Source organism: Octodon degus, unplaced genomic scaffold (assembly GCF_000260255.1).
Source record: "Octodon degus isolate 3935 unplaced genomic scaffold, OctDeg1.0 scaffold00069, whole genome shotgun sequence".
Classification (NCBI taxonomy): Eukaryota; Metazoa; Chordata; class Mammalia; order Rodentia; family Octodontidae; genus Octodon; species Octodon degus.
The window spans coordinates 7,866,192-7,886,143 of NW_004524645.1; the positions used below are offsets into that span (position 1 = coordinate 7,866,192).

The 19,952-nt window shown below is 36.3% G+C and overlaps 1 protein-coding gene across 1 annotated transcript in view; it reads right to left on the bottom strand.

Moving 5' to 3' along the window:
- Asb9 (ankyrin repeat and SOCS box containing 9) overlaps positions 1–11,901 on the bottom strand; it is a 30,670-nt gene extending 18,769 nt beyond the window's left edge. The window contains exons 1-3 of the mRNA XM_004635104.2: positions 11,840–11,901; positions 10,740–10,965; positions 2,725–2,804 (exon numbers count right to left, since the gene is read on the bottom strand). Coding sequence (XP_004635161.1) covers positions 2,725–2,804; positions 10,740–10,833 — 174 coding nt within the window. The 5' untranslated portion in view covers positions 10,834–10,965; positions 11,840–11,901. The remainder of the gene's footprint in view (positions 1–2,724; positions 2,805–10,739; positions 10,966–11,839) is intronic.
- Positions 11,902–19,952: the final 8,051 nt, after the last annotated feature.

Here is a 19,952-nt window from a genome sequence, read left to right on the forward strand (position 1 = left end):
AAAAAAAAAAAAAAAAAAAACTGAAAGGACTCTTATGGGTTACCTCCTCAACTTTTTTAACATGACCTTTTGATAAAGTTATTAATTTTATTTTTTCTTTCTGTATTCTAGGGAAAGGTCTACAAGGTATTCAGGGTCTCATTACTAGATCAGACTCGTAGTGATCTGCCTGTTTACAGCCTCCTAAGAGCTGGGATTACAGGCATGCACCACCACGCCCAGTCTCAATTGCTGTCTCAGCACGCCCTGGGTTCGGGGCAGGTACGGCAGGCCCTGGGATCAAACCCCCAACCTCTCAGCCTGCTTACAGGGACTTTAAATCCACTGAGCTATCTGGCCCACCCAAAGTTATTAATTTTAAAGAAATCCAACTTTTGTTCCTTTTCCCATACCATATTCCTTCCATGTCAAATGCTTGTCTTTCCCAAAACTATCAAAGTGACTTCATCTTACCCCTGAAGTCAGTGATTCTGAAAGAGTTTTTAAGAAAATATTAAATGTATGAGTCTTATCCTACGCTAAATCAGAATATCTGAGGTAAGGCTCAGGCATTGTTATCTTTTGAAAGTTATCCTGGATTTTTTTGATGTGAAGCAATGATATAGAATGACTACTAATGATTCCTGGTTTTCCTTTGTTTGACATAATGAGAGATTCTAATAGTTTTCTCTTTGTCTTATAAGCACTTGGATGCTTTCTAATTTGTCTTAGTAAAATATTTATAATAAGAAAATAGATACCCTTTGTGAGGACTAACAATTAGCTAATTTGTCTATCGCAGTTAATTAACTCAGTTAACCCACTTATATTGAATTTAGGGTCTCAAGTCTTTGCTTTCTTATGGTAGTATAACACATTCATAGCCTTTCTATGATCTTGTAGTTGACACAATACATATTTCCTTGATCCTTGACTTTGGATTTGGTCAAGTGACTTGCTTTCATCAATATGATAGCAGTAAATGTGCTATGAGCAAAGACTGGATTACTATATTTTCATATGATTAACTTTTCCTTGCTATTCTCCAGCATTTTGTCAAGTATAGAAAATGCCTTGGGTAACCAGTGAGCCCTGAAACGTGGGATATACGTGCAGCAGCTATATCTATCCTACTGCTGGGAGCTGAACTCAGGAAAGCCCTCTCTTAGATCAGCTGACTCAAACCCTCAGTAGCAGGAAATCATGGCTACTATATTATTGTACTGAGTTTTGGAGCAGAAATCAAGGCCCCAATACAACTCACTTGAATAGTGTGACAGAGTTTAAAGACATGGTTCTGGCTGGTGATCATTCAATAAACACATAAATATTGAACATAGATGAACATTTGTCCAAATTTGGCAAGTTATATGTAAAAGCTGCAATGATCATTTTTCTCCCTATCAAAATAGGGCAAATATTTCATTTTATCTGAGAAACAGTCCAACTTATTTTACCTAGAGTTATGTGTTATAATCTCTATTTCTATTTATAATAGGCTGCTGCCATAAAAAGCAGCTCAAGATAGTGGCTTAGGGTAGTACAAAGCTTTCTTTACAAACCGTTTTCTTATAGGAAGCTTTCTTAATCTATTTTCACCAACCTCTACACAAAATTTTGCACCTTCTTCAATTAAGAATCTAGATGACAAATCACAGTAGTATAAGTGGTTTATAGCACTATCACCAGTAAAAAGCACACATTTTAATGCATTATGATTGTTGCAGATATCTAAAATATCTCAAAATATAGGCCCACCATACTTAGAAATTTTGCTATTATTAGAATCACCATTAGATCTTCTTCTATTATTATGTCACCCATTTAATACTTTGATGGGTCTCCTCTGTGTTATATTTTAGGCATTTAAAACTTTATTTTGAGAAAGGGGTCCATTTGACTTTGGCAGATTGCCAAAGAAGTCAATAGAACAGAGGGAGCTAAGAACTCCTAACTTAACAGGTATATTGTTGTTTTAGAGAGCAGAACTTTCTGAAAAAAAAAACTTTTTTGAATGGAGACTGCAGCTGCTTTCTTAAAAGTGACTTTGTGCAGCTTTGCAGTAATTTCAAAACCTGAACAATTCCATTAACTATGTACCTGAGGAGGAGAGAAACTAAAATTAAACTGTGGAAAGCCATGGTCAATCAGTGATTTAGCAGAAATGAAAATGCGTTCGAAATTACAAGATTACATATTTAAAAGGATACTTTGAAGTACTCATTTTACAGCAGGCCTTTTCAACCTCAGCTCTGCTGACATTTGGGGCTAGATGTCTTTTTATGAGGAGGGCTGCCTTGCACACTGTAAGACAGTTAGCAGTTTCTGCCCACTAATGCCATTATGACTACCACCCCAGTGTGACAACCCTAACAACGGACAATAGCTTCAGACATTTGAAAGTGTTTCCTGGGGCCGAAATTACTGTAGTTGAGAATCAGTTTTACATCATAATGTTTAACAATGTAGTTTATTAAGCAAAGTGCAGGCAACTTGAATGTATTAACTCACCAGTTATGCATTTAACATATTTACTATGTGCTTACAATTGTACTACATTCTGAGACAACAGTTTTGCTAACCTCTGGCATTGTATCAGCCTCCAAAGAAGGAAACGGTTATTAAGAAATGGTTGTTTGCTTAAGAAGAAATTCGTATCTTACTGTAAGCCTATGATTTTCTTTTTCTGAGTTTGGGGTAGCAAGAGGAGGTGCTTAGCTGTACCATTCTGTTTCAAAGAGCTACCTGGTTCAGGAGGTTCCTCAGAACCAGCAGACGTCCGTGGATCGCGGCTTCGTGCACCGGGGACCAATAAGAAACAATATCTGTGTGGAAAAAGAGGACCAGGTTACAGCCTGCTGATGCGCTCTGATGGGAGACTCATCCTTGCCCACCAATAGGAACATAATAGATGAAGATGTAGGAAGCACTTAACCAAAATTCCCATCAGATTTTTGGCATTTCTTCCATGTATTGATCTTTTGTCTGAATGGTTTATCTGAAATATCGGGATAGCTGAAGCACTACAGCCAGTGTCCACACTGGCAACAAAAGGGGCACAGAAAGACAGATCCTGCAGGATTTTACCCATATGTGGAAGCTAAACTAGGAGAGCATGGAAGGGTGACTACCAGAGGATGGAGGGAGTAAAGGAAAGGAGCAGGGAGAACAGGCTGATCACCAGGTGTTAGGCTTCTGCTGAGTAGAAGCAAAATGTTCTGTTGTACTGTACAGTAGGGAGACTACAGATAACAGTAATGTACTGCATAGTTCCAAAAGCTAGGAGAAAAGATTCTGAATGTTTTTGCCAGGGAAAAAAAACGGTAAATATTTGAGGAGATTGGTCTGTTTAATCTAATTTACACACTACATAATACATACATGTATCAAACCATCACATGGGACCCCATTAATATGTTTGTTTTAAGTTAAAACTTAAACTTTTACATTGTAAATGTTTTAAAAACTTTTAAATTGTAAAAAGCTTTTCAGAAATATTTTTGTAAAATTCAAAAATAAATAAATAAATTGTACAGAGCTTTGGAAAGAGGCAGATCGAGACCACAGAAGACAGGCTTCCCACTTTCACAGAGGCGTCAAAGGCAACTGACCTGTTTAATTGACAACTTTGCTCACTCTCGGCATTCATTTGTTGAGCTGAATCAAATACAAACTTTGGCACCTTAGTAAAGAGTACCATATACTAATAGACATAATCATGCAATTACATACACCATTCCGTTTGAAATCAAATCTAAATAGAAACTTGTCTATTTATAGATTACCTCCCATCCCAAACTTGTGTGCAAATAAGAGTTCAATCGGACCCTGAACCAAGGTCATTACCCATATTGACCCCCAAAGGCACTTTACCAATGGGGTTAAAGGGAAGCTTTGAATTCACACCCACTTAATCCTACAATAGACTATGACCCTTAGTTTCACTTTTAGTTAACTGTGAGCAGAAATATAAGTATCCATGGCTCAATACATATTAGCTGCTATTATTATCTTGCCCTCGCAACAAAGAGTGTTTATTATATGCCATAATTATTGCTATGTAAATGAGTCTACAACAATATAGGAGGCATACAGACTTTTAGAAAAGAGTCTATAAACCCCCAACACATTAAATGCTTTCCTCTTGCTTTCTAATTACATGTGGATTAACTGAGAGAGACACAGGCCCAACTTTTCTCTTTCATGCTACACCTAATTTCTAGAACAAACAGATGCAGAAAGTCAGAATGGAAGAAGCCTTGCCTGGGTTGGCATCAGCACCAGCTCTAGCTATTTTGATAAACACACAATGTACAACTGATGCAAAATGATCTCATAACACTTTTGCTTTGCAGAGAAGCCCATAAGTGCTAAGAAAACCAGGAGAACCAGGGCAGTTGCTGATTCCCTGCAAACTGGACGAGCCAGAAAAGAAGAGCATTATGTATTTCACATGTGTTGGTGGAGGCCATCCACCACCTGGAGCCATCAGTGCCTTGAAAAATCTGTCCCAGTGAGCAAACTATCATCATTCCAGATGGATTCATTAGCATTTAGTAGGTAGGAGGAAGCTGAATGGGCCCACGTGCTGCTCAGCCAGCGCTCTCCTTCCAGGTCACTGAGGTCTTAAGGGAAGGCATTGTAAGTGAAATGGGGTTTCTACCCCCAAAGCTTTATGCTCAATAGATTTTCAATGTCCTTGCAGTATTTTCTGAGGTTTCTAATTCTCACGGAAAAAGTACTGCTACTTCTAGGTCCTGAAATCTAAAATTTAGACTACACAGATATGGAAAGATTTATATTCAAACTAGTATTAAATGGACAGCTAATTACATCTTGTTGGTGATAATAATACAAAATGACATTCATACACAATCTCAAGTGAGAGGAAAGCCCAAAAATGAGAAAGATTTTGAAAATGAGTTTCAAATAGATTTGGAAGAGTACCCTAATGGATCACTGTGTGTACGATTAGTCTAGTTCTCATTCCAAGTGCTCAGCTGCTAGGAAATAGAATGGCCACACTCTCAAGCCTTCTTAAAGCTACTAAAGATTATTAGGGTTGGCAGCCTAAAGTGTCCAGGAAGGTAATTTAGGTCCTAAATCATAACTGTATTCAGATTTCATAAAAATGTTTCAATCATATTATTAATGTAGACAAAAATGAGCTATAATTTCTATTTATTCCTTGTGAAATCATTACTCCTTTTATTTAAAGCAAATAAAGAATTATATATTTCTCTAAGAGAAAAACAGGGGTTACATGAGGCTCTGCACCCAAGCAGAATGGAGTATTTACAGAGCAAAAACAGCCTGTGTCTTTTAGCAGCATAGAATTTGTCCTGGTACACACAGTAGGAGGCTGACAATACTAATATCTGAATCTAGTGAGCTAGTTAACAGTTCTATTGAGCTATAATTCACGTATCATACAATTTACCCAAAGTGCACAATTCAATGCTTTTCATTATATCCACAGAGTTGTACAACTAATACCATAATCAATTATAGAACATTTTCATCCTCCCAAAAAAGAAATCCTCTACCCCTTAGCATTAACTGCACAGTTCCACTTCCCCTAGGCCCTGGCAACCATTGATCAACTTTTGGTCTTTATAAATTTGCTTATTCTGATTATTTCATATTGATGAACCCATGTTATATGTACTGCTTTGTGATGGACTCCTTTAATTTAGCCGTAAGTTTCAAGGCTCATCCCCTCTTTGGTCAAATACTCATTATATGGATAGATTGTATTTTATTTATTCATTCATCCTTCGGTGGATATTTGTGTTGTGTCCACCTTTGGGGTATTAATAGTGCTGCTGCAAACATTCATATACAAGTTTTGGATAGATGTATGGTGTGGATTCTGTTGTGTATACACAAGTAGAATTGCTGTATGATATTATAATGCAATGTCTGGCTTTTTTTAGACTATTTGTCCATGTGAATGTCCCTACTTGATATTCCTATTAGCAGTGTTTGACTATTTTCTTCCTAATTTAAAACATATCAGTACTGAATGATTTTGTAAAAATTACAACAGTGCCAGTGGATAGGTTAACATTTTTCTAACATTCAGAGATGTGTATGTATACACATGCATATACAAATGCGTGTACTTTAGCCAACACTGTAATTTACACTATGGATTATTCTGCACATTCTATTTTGCAATGGAAAACACTGCAGAAGAAGTAGTAGAGACGTGCACCACATGAAACCCAAAATTAGGGGTCTGCCTGGCAGGACCTGGTAAGTGTTTCTCCAGGGTTTCCCAGAGCCCACACCTCAAGCAGTCAATGAGCTATGGGCTGAACACATACACGTTACACCCAGAAGCAGCCTCACCTGTAACTGGCAGCTGAAAAGAGCAAAATAAGCAGGAGATGGGACCTATTTTCCTGCCAGAATATGATGATGCTCACAGTAAAAGACCATCCAATCAGTGAAGGGGAGACTCAAGTCTACAATATCCTTTTCCATTGACTACACCAAAGTCTGAAACTCAAGGGTCCTTACATTATATGTAACACATTATACAATCCCTGGGCAAGTATTAAGAACTCTTAACATTTAATACTTGTTCCATATTTCTCAAATACCTGTTTAGCAATCATCTATTGCTGCCAAAAGATGGATGCTAAATGGGGTCACTGGTGACATCATGGGTCAAGCAATGTAGCTCATAGGTGAAATGAGGGCAGGGAGCCCTCATAACAAAATCATTCTACAAGTCCTCCAATTAGCCCCATTAAACTTAGCTTTTAGAAAACTATCTATATCAAACCTACAGTACATTAAGGAGCGTGCTATTTCATTTTTATTGCACTTTCTGGAATAATTTCTAAAATTTCCATTATTTCAGGAAAGATTTAAATGCACTAATTGATACATTCTGAAAAGAGCTTTTAGCAAGGCTCTGATAGCCCTAGTGAATGCTGGGAAGTAGCATAAATCTATCTATCTTGGGAACATTTTGTAAGGTCAGGAGAAGAGAGGTCGGGTTGCCTTCAGTCTTCAGGATATGATAAGGGTGGATTCAGTGGCACAAACCAACACTGGAAAGTATCTGAATGCCATGTTTACAATTACCGTGAATCTTGGTTTGATTCCAGGACAAACAAAAAAAAGAGGACGATAAATGAAGGGCCCCAATCAGAAACGGGCAAAGTGAAAGGCCCATTGAAACAACTCTCAGGCAAGTTATTCCTGTTCACTACAATTCTCTCCCCAGTCTCCCTCTCCCTAGCCCTCCCCCTCTGCTTTTGCCTCTGCCTCTCCATTCCATAGGGACCTCACATTATCATCCATTCTGTTTAAACAGGCAGGTTACTATCAGAAAACTTCCCCTTCCTAAGCTGCTCCATTATCTAAAAATCCACCATAGAGTTTCCTTTCAGTGCCTGTTCTTGCCTGTCACCATTGAAACATGAAAACTCTCTATAGGGTAGGCTCAAATTTGTCAAGGAGGAATATAGCTCTACAGGACAGCCTGCAGGCAAACCTCAAAGAAGAGACACTAAGAATGGAAACTGTGATAATCTTGGCAGTGGGGTTATTGTGTTTAATTTATCTTTCAATGTCTTTCCCAATGTTTCTATGAGTAGCTGCGAATGTTTCCTAGGGTTACAATAAGTATCACATACTAGGTGACTTAAGATGATAGAAATTCATATTCTTATAGTCCTAGAGGCTAGAATTTTAAAATCAAGGTGTCAACAGGACCACGTTCTCAGCAAAGGGTCCAGAAAGAGTCTTTCCTCACCTACTCTAGCTTCTGGCCATAATCTGGAGTAACCTTGATCTTCCTCAGCTTATTGACACCTCTGCTTCTGTTGCTACATAGTGTTTTCCTTGCATATCTCCTCTCCTTTTCTTATAAAAACACCAGTCATGTGGGAGTAAGTGTCTATTCTACTCCAGTATAACCTCATTTTAAAACTCATTATATACACATGATCATATTTCCAAATAAGTCTTGCTTTGAGATACAGGGATTTGGAATTTCAAGCTATATTTTGGGGGAATGGGTGGAAATCATCAAAGTATGTCATATGCATGCATGAATATGCCGAAAGAAACCCATTAGTCTATTTAACTAATATGCACTAGTAAAACAAAGAAAGGACATTATTCCCCTGGGCTCCTGGGACAGGAAAGTAAAGCATGACATAAATCTCTATGAAGGATTGATGGCCCATCATCAAATCCATCCATCCTTCCTTCCATGCTTCCTTTCTTCTTTATGGACAAGGAAGCAAAGAAAAAGCCTGAAGGTATAGGGGTAATGGTAACCTCAAAGTAAATCCAATCTAGGTCCTATCTTCTGTTAGATTTGTCCTTACACCCAGGGACATGCTTCACCTGAGCTGAGTTTCTCATTATAGCCCTTTGGAAGCGGTATTTTGAGTGTTTCATATTCCACCTTTCACCAAGATCAAGACTTCAGAGGCAAAAACAGATTCAAATAGCTATACCTAAGGCTTTACCCAAGGTTCAGGACTAGTGAAAACCAGGGAGAAAGCCTAGGTCACACTTTGTTGTAGTAGTAGCTCTTCTGCATGTAGAAGGTAAATAGGAGTTTGTAGATGAGATACGGTGAAAAAGCGGAGGTGTCTAGGAATCAATCTATCCGTTATAGTGTTTTGAAAACTTCTTTTCCATTAGTCCCTGTGGAATTACAACTGAAGTCTCTTCCCACTTCTCTCTCCAGCTCACTGATCCTATGTCCTCAACTAGAAGCTTGGGCTCCACTCTTGGTTATTAGCTCTTGGCTATGAAAACAATTTCTTCTTTTGATGGGCTTCAACCACAGGCCCTCTGCAGAACACTCTGGGTCAGCAACTCCCAACCTGCACTTGGCTTCAATCCCAGTTCTATATCATGTTTTGTACTTGGGCAAACATTTATTGGGATTTTTCAATTCCAAGCAAAACTCGCACGTCCTCTCTTCTTCACTCTACTCACAAGTTGAGTTATTGTCCTTCCCAAAATACTTCTTACCCAGCTCTGCTACCCAACATTAATTTAGGCTTGAAGACTTCACCATTTTGGCTGCCTTTTCTCTTTACCTTTCATATTTAATCAAGCAGTATACCTGAAGCCTATTTCCTTTTAAATTATCACCATTTCTCTGTCATTGCCTGTTGGACACAGATGTCCACTTCATTCCTTGATGAGTGTCATGGTTTCCAGTGTGTCCCCTGAGCAGCAGCATCAGCATTGCTTAGGAGCTTGCTGTGAATGAAGGCTCTGGGCCTCAGCACAGACTCACCATTCCAGCACATGTTGCATCATTTGCATTTTGAAAACACCTCTGGGTGATGTTGAGGAGCATGAGAATTTGAGAATGAGTAAGTTAGTGCGGTAATCTCCTATAATTCCACCACAACCTATCCCACCTGTGCCTATAAGATTAATTTACTCACGCCCTTCGTTATTGCCATATCTCCTCTCCAGAGCCACTAAGGGTTGCCAATTCTGCGTTTAAAAACCTCTAACTAGGTTGTAATGCTTCATCATCTATCTATGTCTCCCCATACTTGTCCCAAGACTCCATAAGATGCTCTGCATTCTACTTGTGATGTAACTTGTTTATGTTCTGGGAAGATGGCTCAGTGGAATAAGCACTTCCCTGGCAAGCACAAGGGCCTGAGTTCAATCCCCAGTTCCAAAAAAAAAAAAAATCCACACACCCATCCTGCTACAACTGGGGTTGGATTAAGACCTGAAGACTCCCTGAACTGTGAAAAGTGGCCACCCCATGTGAAAACAAAACTAAGCATAATGCTTAGCTATCAGAGCATTTTGTGACTATCAATAAGTTATTGATTCTTTCACATAGTGATTGGTCTATTGTTTAAAAATATATTTATCAAATTCCTCTCCAAAAGTAATTTTTAGTATCACCCTTCTCTCCTAGTATTCCAAATTTGTGTTTAGCATACCTCCCTATGAACCCAGTTCTGACTTTGTGGGTCAAAATCTACGCATTATTGAGTGTTTTGCTCTTTTTACAAGGGAAATTGAATAAATAAGTGAGTGAATGAGCAGCATTGTTTGCTCAACCAGTAGCAGAAAAGATGTTTTATCTCTTCTGTTTTCCCCTGTCTGGTACCTGGATAGTAGCTGATTTCAGTGTTGCTGTTTATTGTCCCTCTGACCATGAGGTACTGTGGGCAGCTTAGTAGCGTAAAGAATGTAATACTCATCCTCAAATGCTTAAACACATTTTTCAGGATCCTTTCAGCCAGCAAGCACCTGCCGAATCTTCACAAGACAGTCACATTGTTCCTAGGTGCAGGACTCCACACTTTAGCAAAGACATCACCTGGCAGTAAGACAGTTCTCCAACTTTTTTTAAAATTAAATCAATTAGTGCTCAATATCTGAACATTATTTATAAACCCAGCACCAACACAGATTACAAATACCTAAAAGCTTTCAATGAAAGAGCTTCTACTTAAAATTTTCCTATTTATAAGTAACTTGTAAATCTCCAGCTTAGTAAATAAATGCATTTGACCCACAAAGAATTATTTCTTAGAGCTGAAGTTTTTACTGGATAATTATCTATGACATTTAAATCTGTATCATCTATAGAACTCTGCAAAAACATAGAGATGCACACATTTCTGAACAACTCTGTGAAGAATATACATCAACAAGCTGGGCCATCTGTCCATAACTGCTGCATGGACATGCCCCAGACAGACTCACTCCAGCACTGTGATTTCACAGTCCTTAGGACTCACCCCTCATAAATGAGTGCAAAAGGCTCCTGGTCTCAGGAGTGCCTCCAAGCCCCAGGGGCTTGCTGGTATTCCTGCCTCCTTGGTCGTTGTCCATGATGTTTCTTGGTCCAGCAACTTCCACGCTCTACTTCAGTTGTTTAGAAAAGTCCAAATTCCGTGCTTCTCATGCCCCTGGGAAATTCCTGTTCTGTGGCTGGCTGAATTACACACGTGGTGGTCAGACAGTCTGCAACAGAGAACAGTACAGTCAGGGTAATCTGAGTACTACCTGTGGTCACACACACACACGCGCGCACGCACACACACACACACACACACACACACACACAAATACACACCACCCAGCAAGCTGGAGTCTGGCCAATGCTCACAACAGCCCCCCAGCTTTAAGTCTGCTAACTTACTGATGTCATATCCTTTCCAAATCTGAGACCAATCAGTGAGGAAGCCTTGGAGTTTATCAGGAAGGAAATTCAGTTTTTAACTTTTAGAAGACGAAGGGAGCAGGGGGGTGGTGGTGAAGGAAACAACTCTTTGCTTAGAAGTTGCTCACCCTGTTGAACTCTGCTACTTGGAAGCTTCATGGTGTTGAAACTAGCCCCAGCACCAAAGAGCTGAGAAAGCTGGTTTTGAAACAGCCTTGCAAATTGCTTGCACAGTGACATGCACAGCACGCTTTGGTCATCTACACATGTGGTTTCAATTTTGTTAGGAGTGTCTTATGGGAAAATCTGCCTGTATGTTAAAAAATGCACTTTTTGGAAAGAATTCCTATATTCTTCCTTTTAGCTGCAAGGATTTTATTAATTGTCCCATTACACTCTTGCTCCACACATTTTGTTTTATCTTAGAAATAAATGATGAGCAGTTGCAACTGGAAAAATGAATTACAGGGTGGCATGGGGTGAGAAAGAGAGCTGTTATCTTTCAACTGTTAATTATAAACAAATGTTATTTTCTTAAGATTTCATTGATTTGCCTATACAAGATATATGCCCTTTCTGTGTATCTAGCTTTTCAATTCCCAGTTTTCACTTTCCATGACATCTATGGGGGCTGGTACAGGCTGATGGTCACCTTGAGACTCTCATTGCTCCTACCTTCCAGATGGAAAAAGATTTTCTGTCCTTGGTGGAGAAGGCTCTGATTTACTCTTCAAGCAGGTGAGGAAATAACAGTGGGGTTTTTAAATTAATTTTATTGAGAAACAAATAGCAATGAGACAATTTCAAAACAGGTTAGTAGGATAGTTACAATAATTAATACACTGCACATTGTTGTCTTCATAGTAGTTATACATAGTACAAGATGCAGGCATGATATCCTGTCCAAATACTATTAGTACAAATCTTTCTTCTTATTGAATCAAGAGAAAGTAGCTGTATATCTATCCTAACTATTTTATATATACAGATACAAAATGAATCCTAAGAATCTTCAGCAGGTTTTTGAAACTAGCAGTTAATTGGTAGGATTCTCACCCTGACTACATATATATATTGATACCTGTGAACTAAGCAACTGCACTGAAGATAGCAATGTGTAATACTGGGGCCATGCTTGGAATGCCTGTCATTCTGGTCTTCTAAATGCGTACTGCTTGTCATGACATATCAAATGCTACTATACTGTCTCTCAAGTAAATGTTTGGGTTTTTTTAAAAGGTAATAAATGAAAACAAGAGATAAGAAAAAGAAGTAATACAACTGTCCTGCTACAATGCTGTATATGGTTAGACTTCTAAATTTCTTTTTTTTTTCAGAATCAAGGTCAATTTTTATTTCAAGATTCAAACTACACTATTTTTAAAAATATCCTTCATACAGTGGTTAACTATATGTGTGTTTCATTAATTAATTTGGATTTTTTAATCAAAAGGGGATTTCTTTAAATAAACTTTTTAAAACTAGACTTCTAAATTTCTGTGTAAAAATATGTAATTGTTTATTTGTGGCTTTCTTTTAATGTCAAAGTTGTAGCCTCACTTTTTAGATTAGTGGGTCCTTGGTTGAAATATTTGGTAACCATCATTAAAAGCTTGAAGGGTATCCTTTATATTTTGAAATGTATTCCTGTATTCATATATATGCACAAGTACCCCTTTTATGTTTTCAGTTAATATAATTACCATATTATTCTACACTTATTTTGTCTGGAAGTTCTTTCCATTTCAGCTTACATGGCTATTCTTTATTCATTAACTACTGCAACCCCCATTGTGCTAAAAGTATTTACTTATAATCCTAATGATGCAAGAAGAATGTTATCATTTCTTTTGCTCCTACACATCCACTGAAATTCATATTTTTGTACGTGGTTCTGTAAACATATGCAAATATTTATGCATGAGACAAGCCTAAGAGTGAAATGCTAAGCTGAAGCTATGCTCTTATACCTGAGATCAATTGTATAAAAAGACACGGGACTCATGAATGAGTGCGAGTAAAAGTGGGAAATCAAGACCAGCAGATAGTATGAATGTTGATTTCCACTTGTAAAGTTATACTATACTTATTGCAAAAGGTTGTCATGAGGGACAACTGACCTGTCATGGGGACATGCTGTGCAATTTCTGGAACTGCATGAATCTATAGTTATCTAATACAAGTTTTAATCAATAAGTTTCTAATTTTAAATAACATGAACACTGCCTAATAGTCCTCCGTCTCTATTGTAGAATTAACTGAGAAGGCCAAAAGCATACAAATTTTTCACTACTTTATCAAGAAAGATTTAAAGAATGCTAAGTATATTTGGCTTAGAGTTAGAGCTTTACTCTCAGTGTAGACTAATAAGAGAGAGGCATAATGGAAAAGCTGAAGGCTATTGCCATTCTTTCCTAGTAAAATCTTCACAGTACACTTTCTTTATTTACTTTTAATTAAATACCAAAAGGATAAGGTTTCCTATATTCAAATTTAGGTTCCAGAATGACAGTAAGGAGTTTCCAGGCTGTTGCCTTAGAACTTGGGAAGGAATTCATCAGCTTTTAATGGCTGATTATATTTACAATGTTGCTCACCACTAGTGAATAGGAGGATTGAAGCTGAATTATTAAAAACTGTTTAACAACAGTTACATACCAGAGGATTTTCATGCATTTTAAGTACTAGTGCAATATTCCTTTTGGACTTTATGTTTACATTCTTCTTTAATTATTATGTTTATTAGTACATGCTTGCCGTACACAATAATTACTTTTATTGTGGGGAGTTAGTACATGTACACAACACATCATAACACATTTTACTTCCTCTTACCTTCTCCTCTCTTTCTCCTCCTTGTCCTAGACCCTTCCCATCCGTGAAACATATATTTCCCTGTTTACTACCATCTATTTTATTATTTTGCTTTTTAAGGTATTTCTCCTATAAAAGAAGTCATGTGATATTTAAATTTCTATATTTGATTTGTTCCACTTAATATTATAGTGTCAATGTACATCCTTTTTATAAAAATGATCAAAATTTATCCTTATATTACAGAGTAGTGCTTTATTGTGTACAAAGATCATAGTTTTTAACAAATCATCTGTTTATGGGTATGTAGATGTTTCTAAAATTTAGCTCTTATGAATTATGCTGCTGTAAAAAGGGGTGTGTATGTATCAATTTAACATAATGTTATTCACAAGTTCAGAAAGATAAGTACAAAGGTAATATCAAGGTTTAATGGAATTTGCATTTTTACTTTTGAGGAATCTCCACATTGATTTCCATAGTACTTGTACTAGTTTACATACTTACTAACAATGTAGAAGTATTCATTTTCCCACACAATCTTGTCAGCATTTGTTATTGTTTGATTTCTTTATGATAAACACTTTGAGTAAGTTTGAATCTCAGTGTTGTTCTGATTTGCATTTCTCTAATGGACAGGGATATTAAAGATCTTTATGTATTTTTTGGTCATTTGTACTTCTCAAGTGTCTATTCATTTCAGCTGCTTGTTTTTAATTGAGTCTTTTATTTTCAGGGGTCTGATTTTTTAATTATTTCATGTATTCTGAATATTAGTCCTTAGAAGAGTAGCTGATCAAATTTTATCCACTTTGTAGGCTCTCTCAGCAATATATTGGTTGTCTTTTTTGCTATGCAGAAACATTTTAATTTAATATAATCCTATCTGTTGATTCAGAGTTGTGCTCAGAAAGTCCTTACCTTTGTGTGTGTTTTTACATTTAGGTCTTTGATCCATTTTAATTTCATTTTAGTGCATTTCAGAAATATGGCTCCAGATTTAATCTGGGTATCTATAATCAGTTTCCCCAGCACCATTGATTAACGAGGCTATCTTTCCTTCAGCATATGCTCCATCTCCTTTACCAAAGATCAGATAACTAAACATGCCTGAGTGCTATGTTGAACAATACTGGCAATAGTGCATAGTATTGTCTTATTCCTGACTTGAGAGGAAAAGCCTTCAATTTTTTCCCCATTTAATATGATGTTGGTAGTAGGTTTGTCTTAAATGTCTTTTATCATATTGAGATATAATCTTCCTATGCTTATTTTCTATAGGGTTTTATCATGAATGGGTATCGGATTTTGTTGGACATTTTTTGCCTCTATTGAGATGATCATATGATGTTTGCCCTTAATTTTATTTATGGAATATATTTGTTTATGTATATTGAACCACAGTTACATCCCTAGGAGGAAAGTTCTTTTTTCCATAATTTTATTGAGAAACAAATAGCAATGAGACAGTTTCAAACCAAATTGGTAGGACAGTTTCAATAATTAACACATTGCATACATTCTTCCTAGTGGTTAATTGCTGTACAAGATGCGGACTTGATGTCCTATTTACAGACACCATTAGAACAAATCCCTCTATTCATTAAGAGAATGTAACTATATATCTATCCTAACCACTTTGAATACACAGATACCAAATGGACATTCATCTGTATGCCCTTTTTTTGTTAAGTTCCATTATTTGATGTATAATCTTTTTAATGATTTGCTGTATTGTGTTTGCTAGTATCTTGCTGGCAATTTTTGCAAATAAGTTCATTAAAGAGAGTGGTCTGTGATTTTCTTTTTTAGTTGAATTTTTGTCTGGTTTTGGAAACACAATAACACTAGCTTCCAGGAATTGGTTTGGAAGTACTCTTTCATTTTCCATTTCATTAAATAGTTTGAGGAATATTGCCATCAGATCTTCCAGTATACAAAGAGAATACTAGAAGGCTAAAGTGTAACTGCAAAGACTATAATATAGAGATATTATAAGATTGAATCTGTAGCTACTTTTGTAACCAGAACACTTCAATTCAACTAAAAGTACTGCAAAAAAAAATCAGACCCCATAACAACCTTTTCTTCTTACCTGCCACCATTTCCTTCTTCAAACCTCATCTTTAGAATCTGAAACTCCTCATTCAATCACCTATTCTGCTAACTGAACCTCAACTATCTGACTGCAGAACAACCCCAAATAATAAACTATCACAGTGCACATAGAGAACAGACAAATGGGAGAAATGTTACTACAAAGACTATCATACAGAAGTTATATAAGATTGAATCTGTGGGTGCTGTCATAAGCAGAAGTAATTCTTTTGGAGAAACACTGGGACAGAGTACAATAATAATAGTAAATAACAGGAGTAAATTCTGGCACTGAATGTAAAAAACTAAAAATTATTTACAGGAAACAACATCGTATTAAAAATCTATATATAACCCACAAGCTCTCCTCACTTCTCCAGTCCCCAACCTACAGCTACCTCCCACTAAAAAAAGAAGGGGAAACAAGAGGGGACCACAATTAAATAATTAAATGATAAAAATATATGCAATAATAAATGTACAAATGTCCATATTTATATAATTATATAGTTATCTATAAATTATACATTAGTATATTGTATATTATACATTATTCTATATATTATACATTATATATATGTATTATATATACAGAGAAACACAGATACACATATGCGAATGGGTAAACAAGGAAATAGAAGATCTCTGAATGCCCTCCTAACTCTCCCAAGGCACAGAGAGGGTCACAAAATGGAGAGAAAATACTAGGTAGCAGAAAGCTATTAAACAGTTCATAGCTGGAATAAAGAAAATAGATGAAAGTGATTGATAATGTAGAGTGTGCCTAGGGAGAGTCACATGGAGAGAAAACATTCTCTCAGGCTTTCACAGAGAGCACATTGGCCAAGCAATGGCCATGACTCATCCACATGGCTGACACTGACAAAGGTTCTACAATCTGAGGTACAGGATCTCAGGATAAATCCTGAGGGGATTTCACTGACCTTATCAGATACAAAAGCTACAACTCTTGTTGCATAGGTCCTGCTTTACCTTGGTCTGAACCATCCAACAGAAAAGTATAAAAACAAAATATAAGAAGTAAAGCCATGCTGTTATGTTGAGCTGTAGGGGACTCAGGTCAACAATTTCTGACATTGTCAGTGAAGTGGAAGACCCAATACTATTATGGGCTACTGAACTCTTTTAGAATATTCCACTGAGTTAACACACCTATAATATTCAAATAACGGAACTTAACAAAAAAGGGGATACAGATGAATGTCCATTTTGTATCTGTGTATTCGAAGTGGTTAGGATAGATATATAGTTACATTCTCTTAATGAATAGAGGGATTTGTTCTAATGGTGTTTGTAAATAGGATATCATGTCCGCATCTTGTACAGCAATTAACCACTAGGAAGAATGTATGAAATGTGTTAATTATTGAAACTATCCTACCAATTTGGTTTGAAACTGTCTCATTGCTATTTGTTTCTCAATGAAATTATGAAAAAATAGGCAACCAATGAAAAAAAAAAGAAAATAGATGAGATCAAAGAGAAAATGAACTGAAACTTTACAACAATTTCACTCAGTATATCCATAGTGAATTTTGAGGAAATAGGTAGAAAGTTAAATGTGCTAGCTAAGACAGTTCAAAATTTGAATGATAGATTCCACAAAGATATGGAATCCTCAAAAAGGTGTCAGACAGAAATATTTGAAATAAATATCTATACAGAATTTATACATTGAAGAAATGGCCATTGTGAAGACAGAATGCTTCATAGTAATGATAAAATGGTGAACTATAATACAGAACTCAAAGTAGCCAAAAAGAAAATAAGACTATCTAGCAGCTACTAGATGACCATAGGAAGACTAATCTAACTCTATTCAGAGTTAGAGAAAACTAGAAGATAGCACAAATGGACTCACTAACACAGAGAAATCATGGAGGAAAAATTTGCAGATGTAAGAAAAGAGTTTAAAATACAAATCAATAATGCCCACGGAACACTAAACAGTTATAATGAAACAAAAAGAAGCTCACCTCAGCATACTTTTATTCAACTAGCAGGTACCTAGCCAACAAAACCAGAATTTTAAAAGAAACCAGAGAAAAACAGAAAATCACATCTAATGATAAACCAAATAGAATGACAGATGATCTCTCAACACAAACCCTAAAGACAAGAAAACCTTAAAGAGAGTTTGAATGAAGTACTTTAAGAGCTAAAAGCAAATAACTTACAACCCAGATTAACTTACACAATAAAGCTATCCTTCAAAATAGACAAAGTATTATCATGAAAAAGCGCATATCAGAAGGTAAATGAGTGCTAAATAAACTGTAGGGCAAATACTTATGAATATTCTTGATAGTGGGCCAGGGAGATGACTCAGCGGAATAAGCACTTCCCTGGCAAGCACAAGGGCCTGAGTTCAATCCCTGGTTCCACAAAAAAAAAGAACATTCTTGATAGAAACAGTGATTTGGACAATGCTAAAACACAGAGGAAACTAGTGAGGCCACTGGATAAACAGCAACAGAAAATCAGGAAAAGAAAAACAAAGGATATGCCAACAGATAATTAAGAAATTACAGTGAATAACTAACTCATTGTAGCAATATCTCTCAATGTTAACAGCTCAACTCTCCAATTAAAAGACAAAGATTGGCAGACTGGACTAAAAAACTGAATCCAAAAACCTGTTGCATTCAAGAAACCCATCTAATGCAAAAAAAATATTCCTGGACTAAAAAAATTAAAGGATGAAAAACATCATTTCATGCATCAGGCACCTGAAAACAAGCAGGGGTAGCAACTTTAATACTAGACATGGTAAACTTTGAGTTAAAAATAGTTAGAACAGAAAAAGAAGGTCGCTATTAGATAAGGGAAGAGTCCAACAAGAAAATCTAATATTAAAAAAATAAAAAAAGAAAATATAATATTGATAAATGCCTATACACCAAATAATGGAACCCCTAACTTCATTAAAACAAAAAACTGCTAAAATTAAAAGGTCAAATAAACACTAACACAATTATAGTTGCAAATTTTAATAACCACACTTTTGGAAACAAATACACCAATTAAACAACAAAACCAATAAAGAAATATCAGGGCTATACCACACCTTTGAATATATGAACTTAGTGAATCTAAACAGAGGATTCCACCCCTCTACAATAGAAGATACTTTCTTTTTAGTGCCACATGGTACATTTTCCAAAGCAGATCACATAGTGATCCACAAGAGCTGCTTATCTATATATAAAAGAATAGCAATTACACCACGAATGCTATCAGACCACTATGCAATGAAAGCAAATCAATGACAGGAAATTTCAGAAAAGACAAAAGATCCTGGAAAATTAATACTATGCTCCTAAACAACCAATGGCCACGGAGAAATCAAAGTAACTTAAAAATTTCTGAAAGTTAAGCAGAATAAGCGCTTGCCTGGCAAGAACAAGGTCCTTAGTACAATCCCCTGTACCTCAAAAAAAAAAAAGCACATTTTGAAGAAATGGACTGATTTCTACGCACAAACTTCCAAAACTAACCCCCCAAAATATAAATGTGCTTAACAACTCTATCACAATGAAACTGACACAGTAATAAAAAAAATCTAACAACTGAAAAAAATCCAAGACCTCAGAGACAAGCTGCTAGGATCCACTTCTATTCCTCTCTTGAACAGAAGTTTTCTTTCCCCCAATAAATATATTCTGTCCATAAAAGAAATCCAGGACCTGAGAGATTCATTGCTCAATTCCATAAATTATTTAAGGATTGTTATACCACTAATACTGTTCAAGCTCATCAAAGATATTTAAAGAGATAGCGAGCTCCCAAACTCATTTACGTAAGCCATTATCATCATGATTCCCAAACCAGATGAAGACCAAATGGAAAAAGAAAA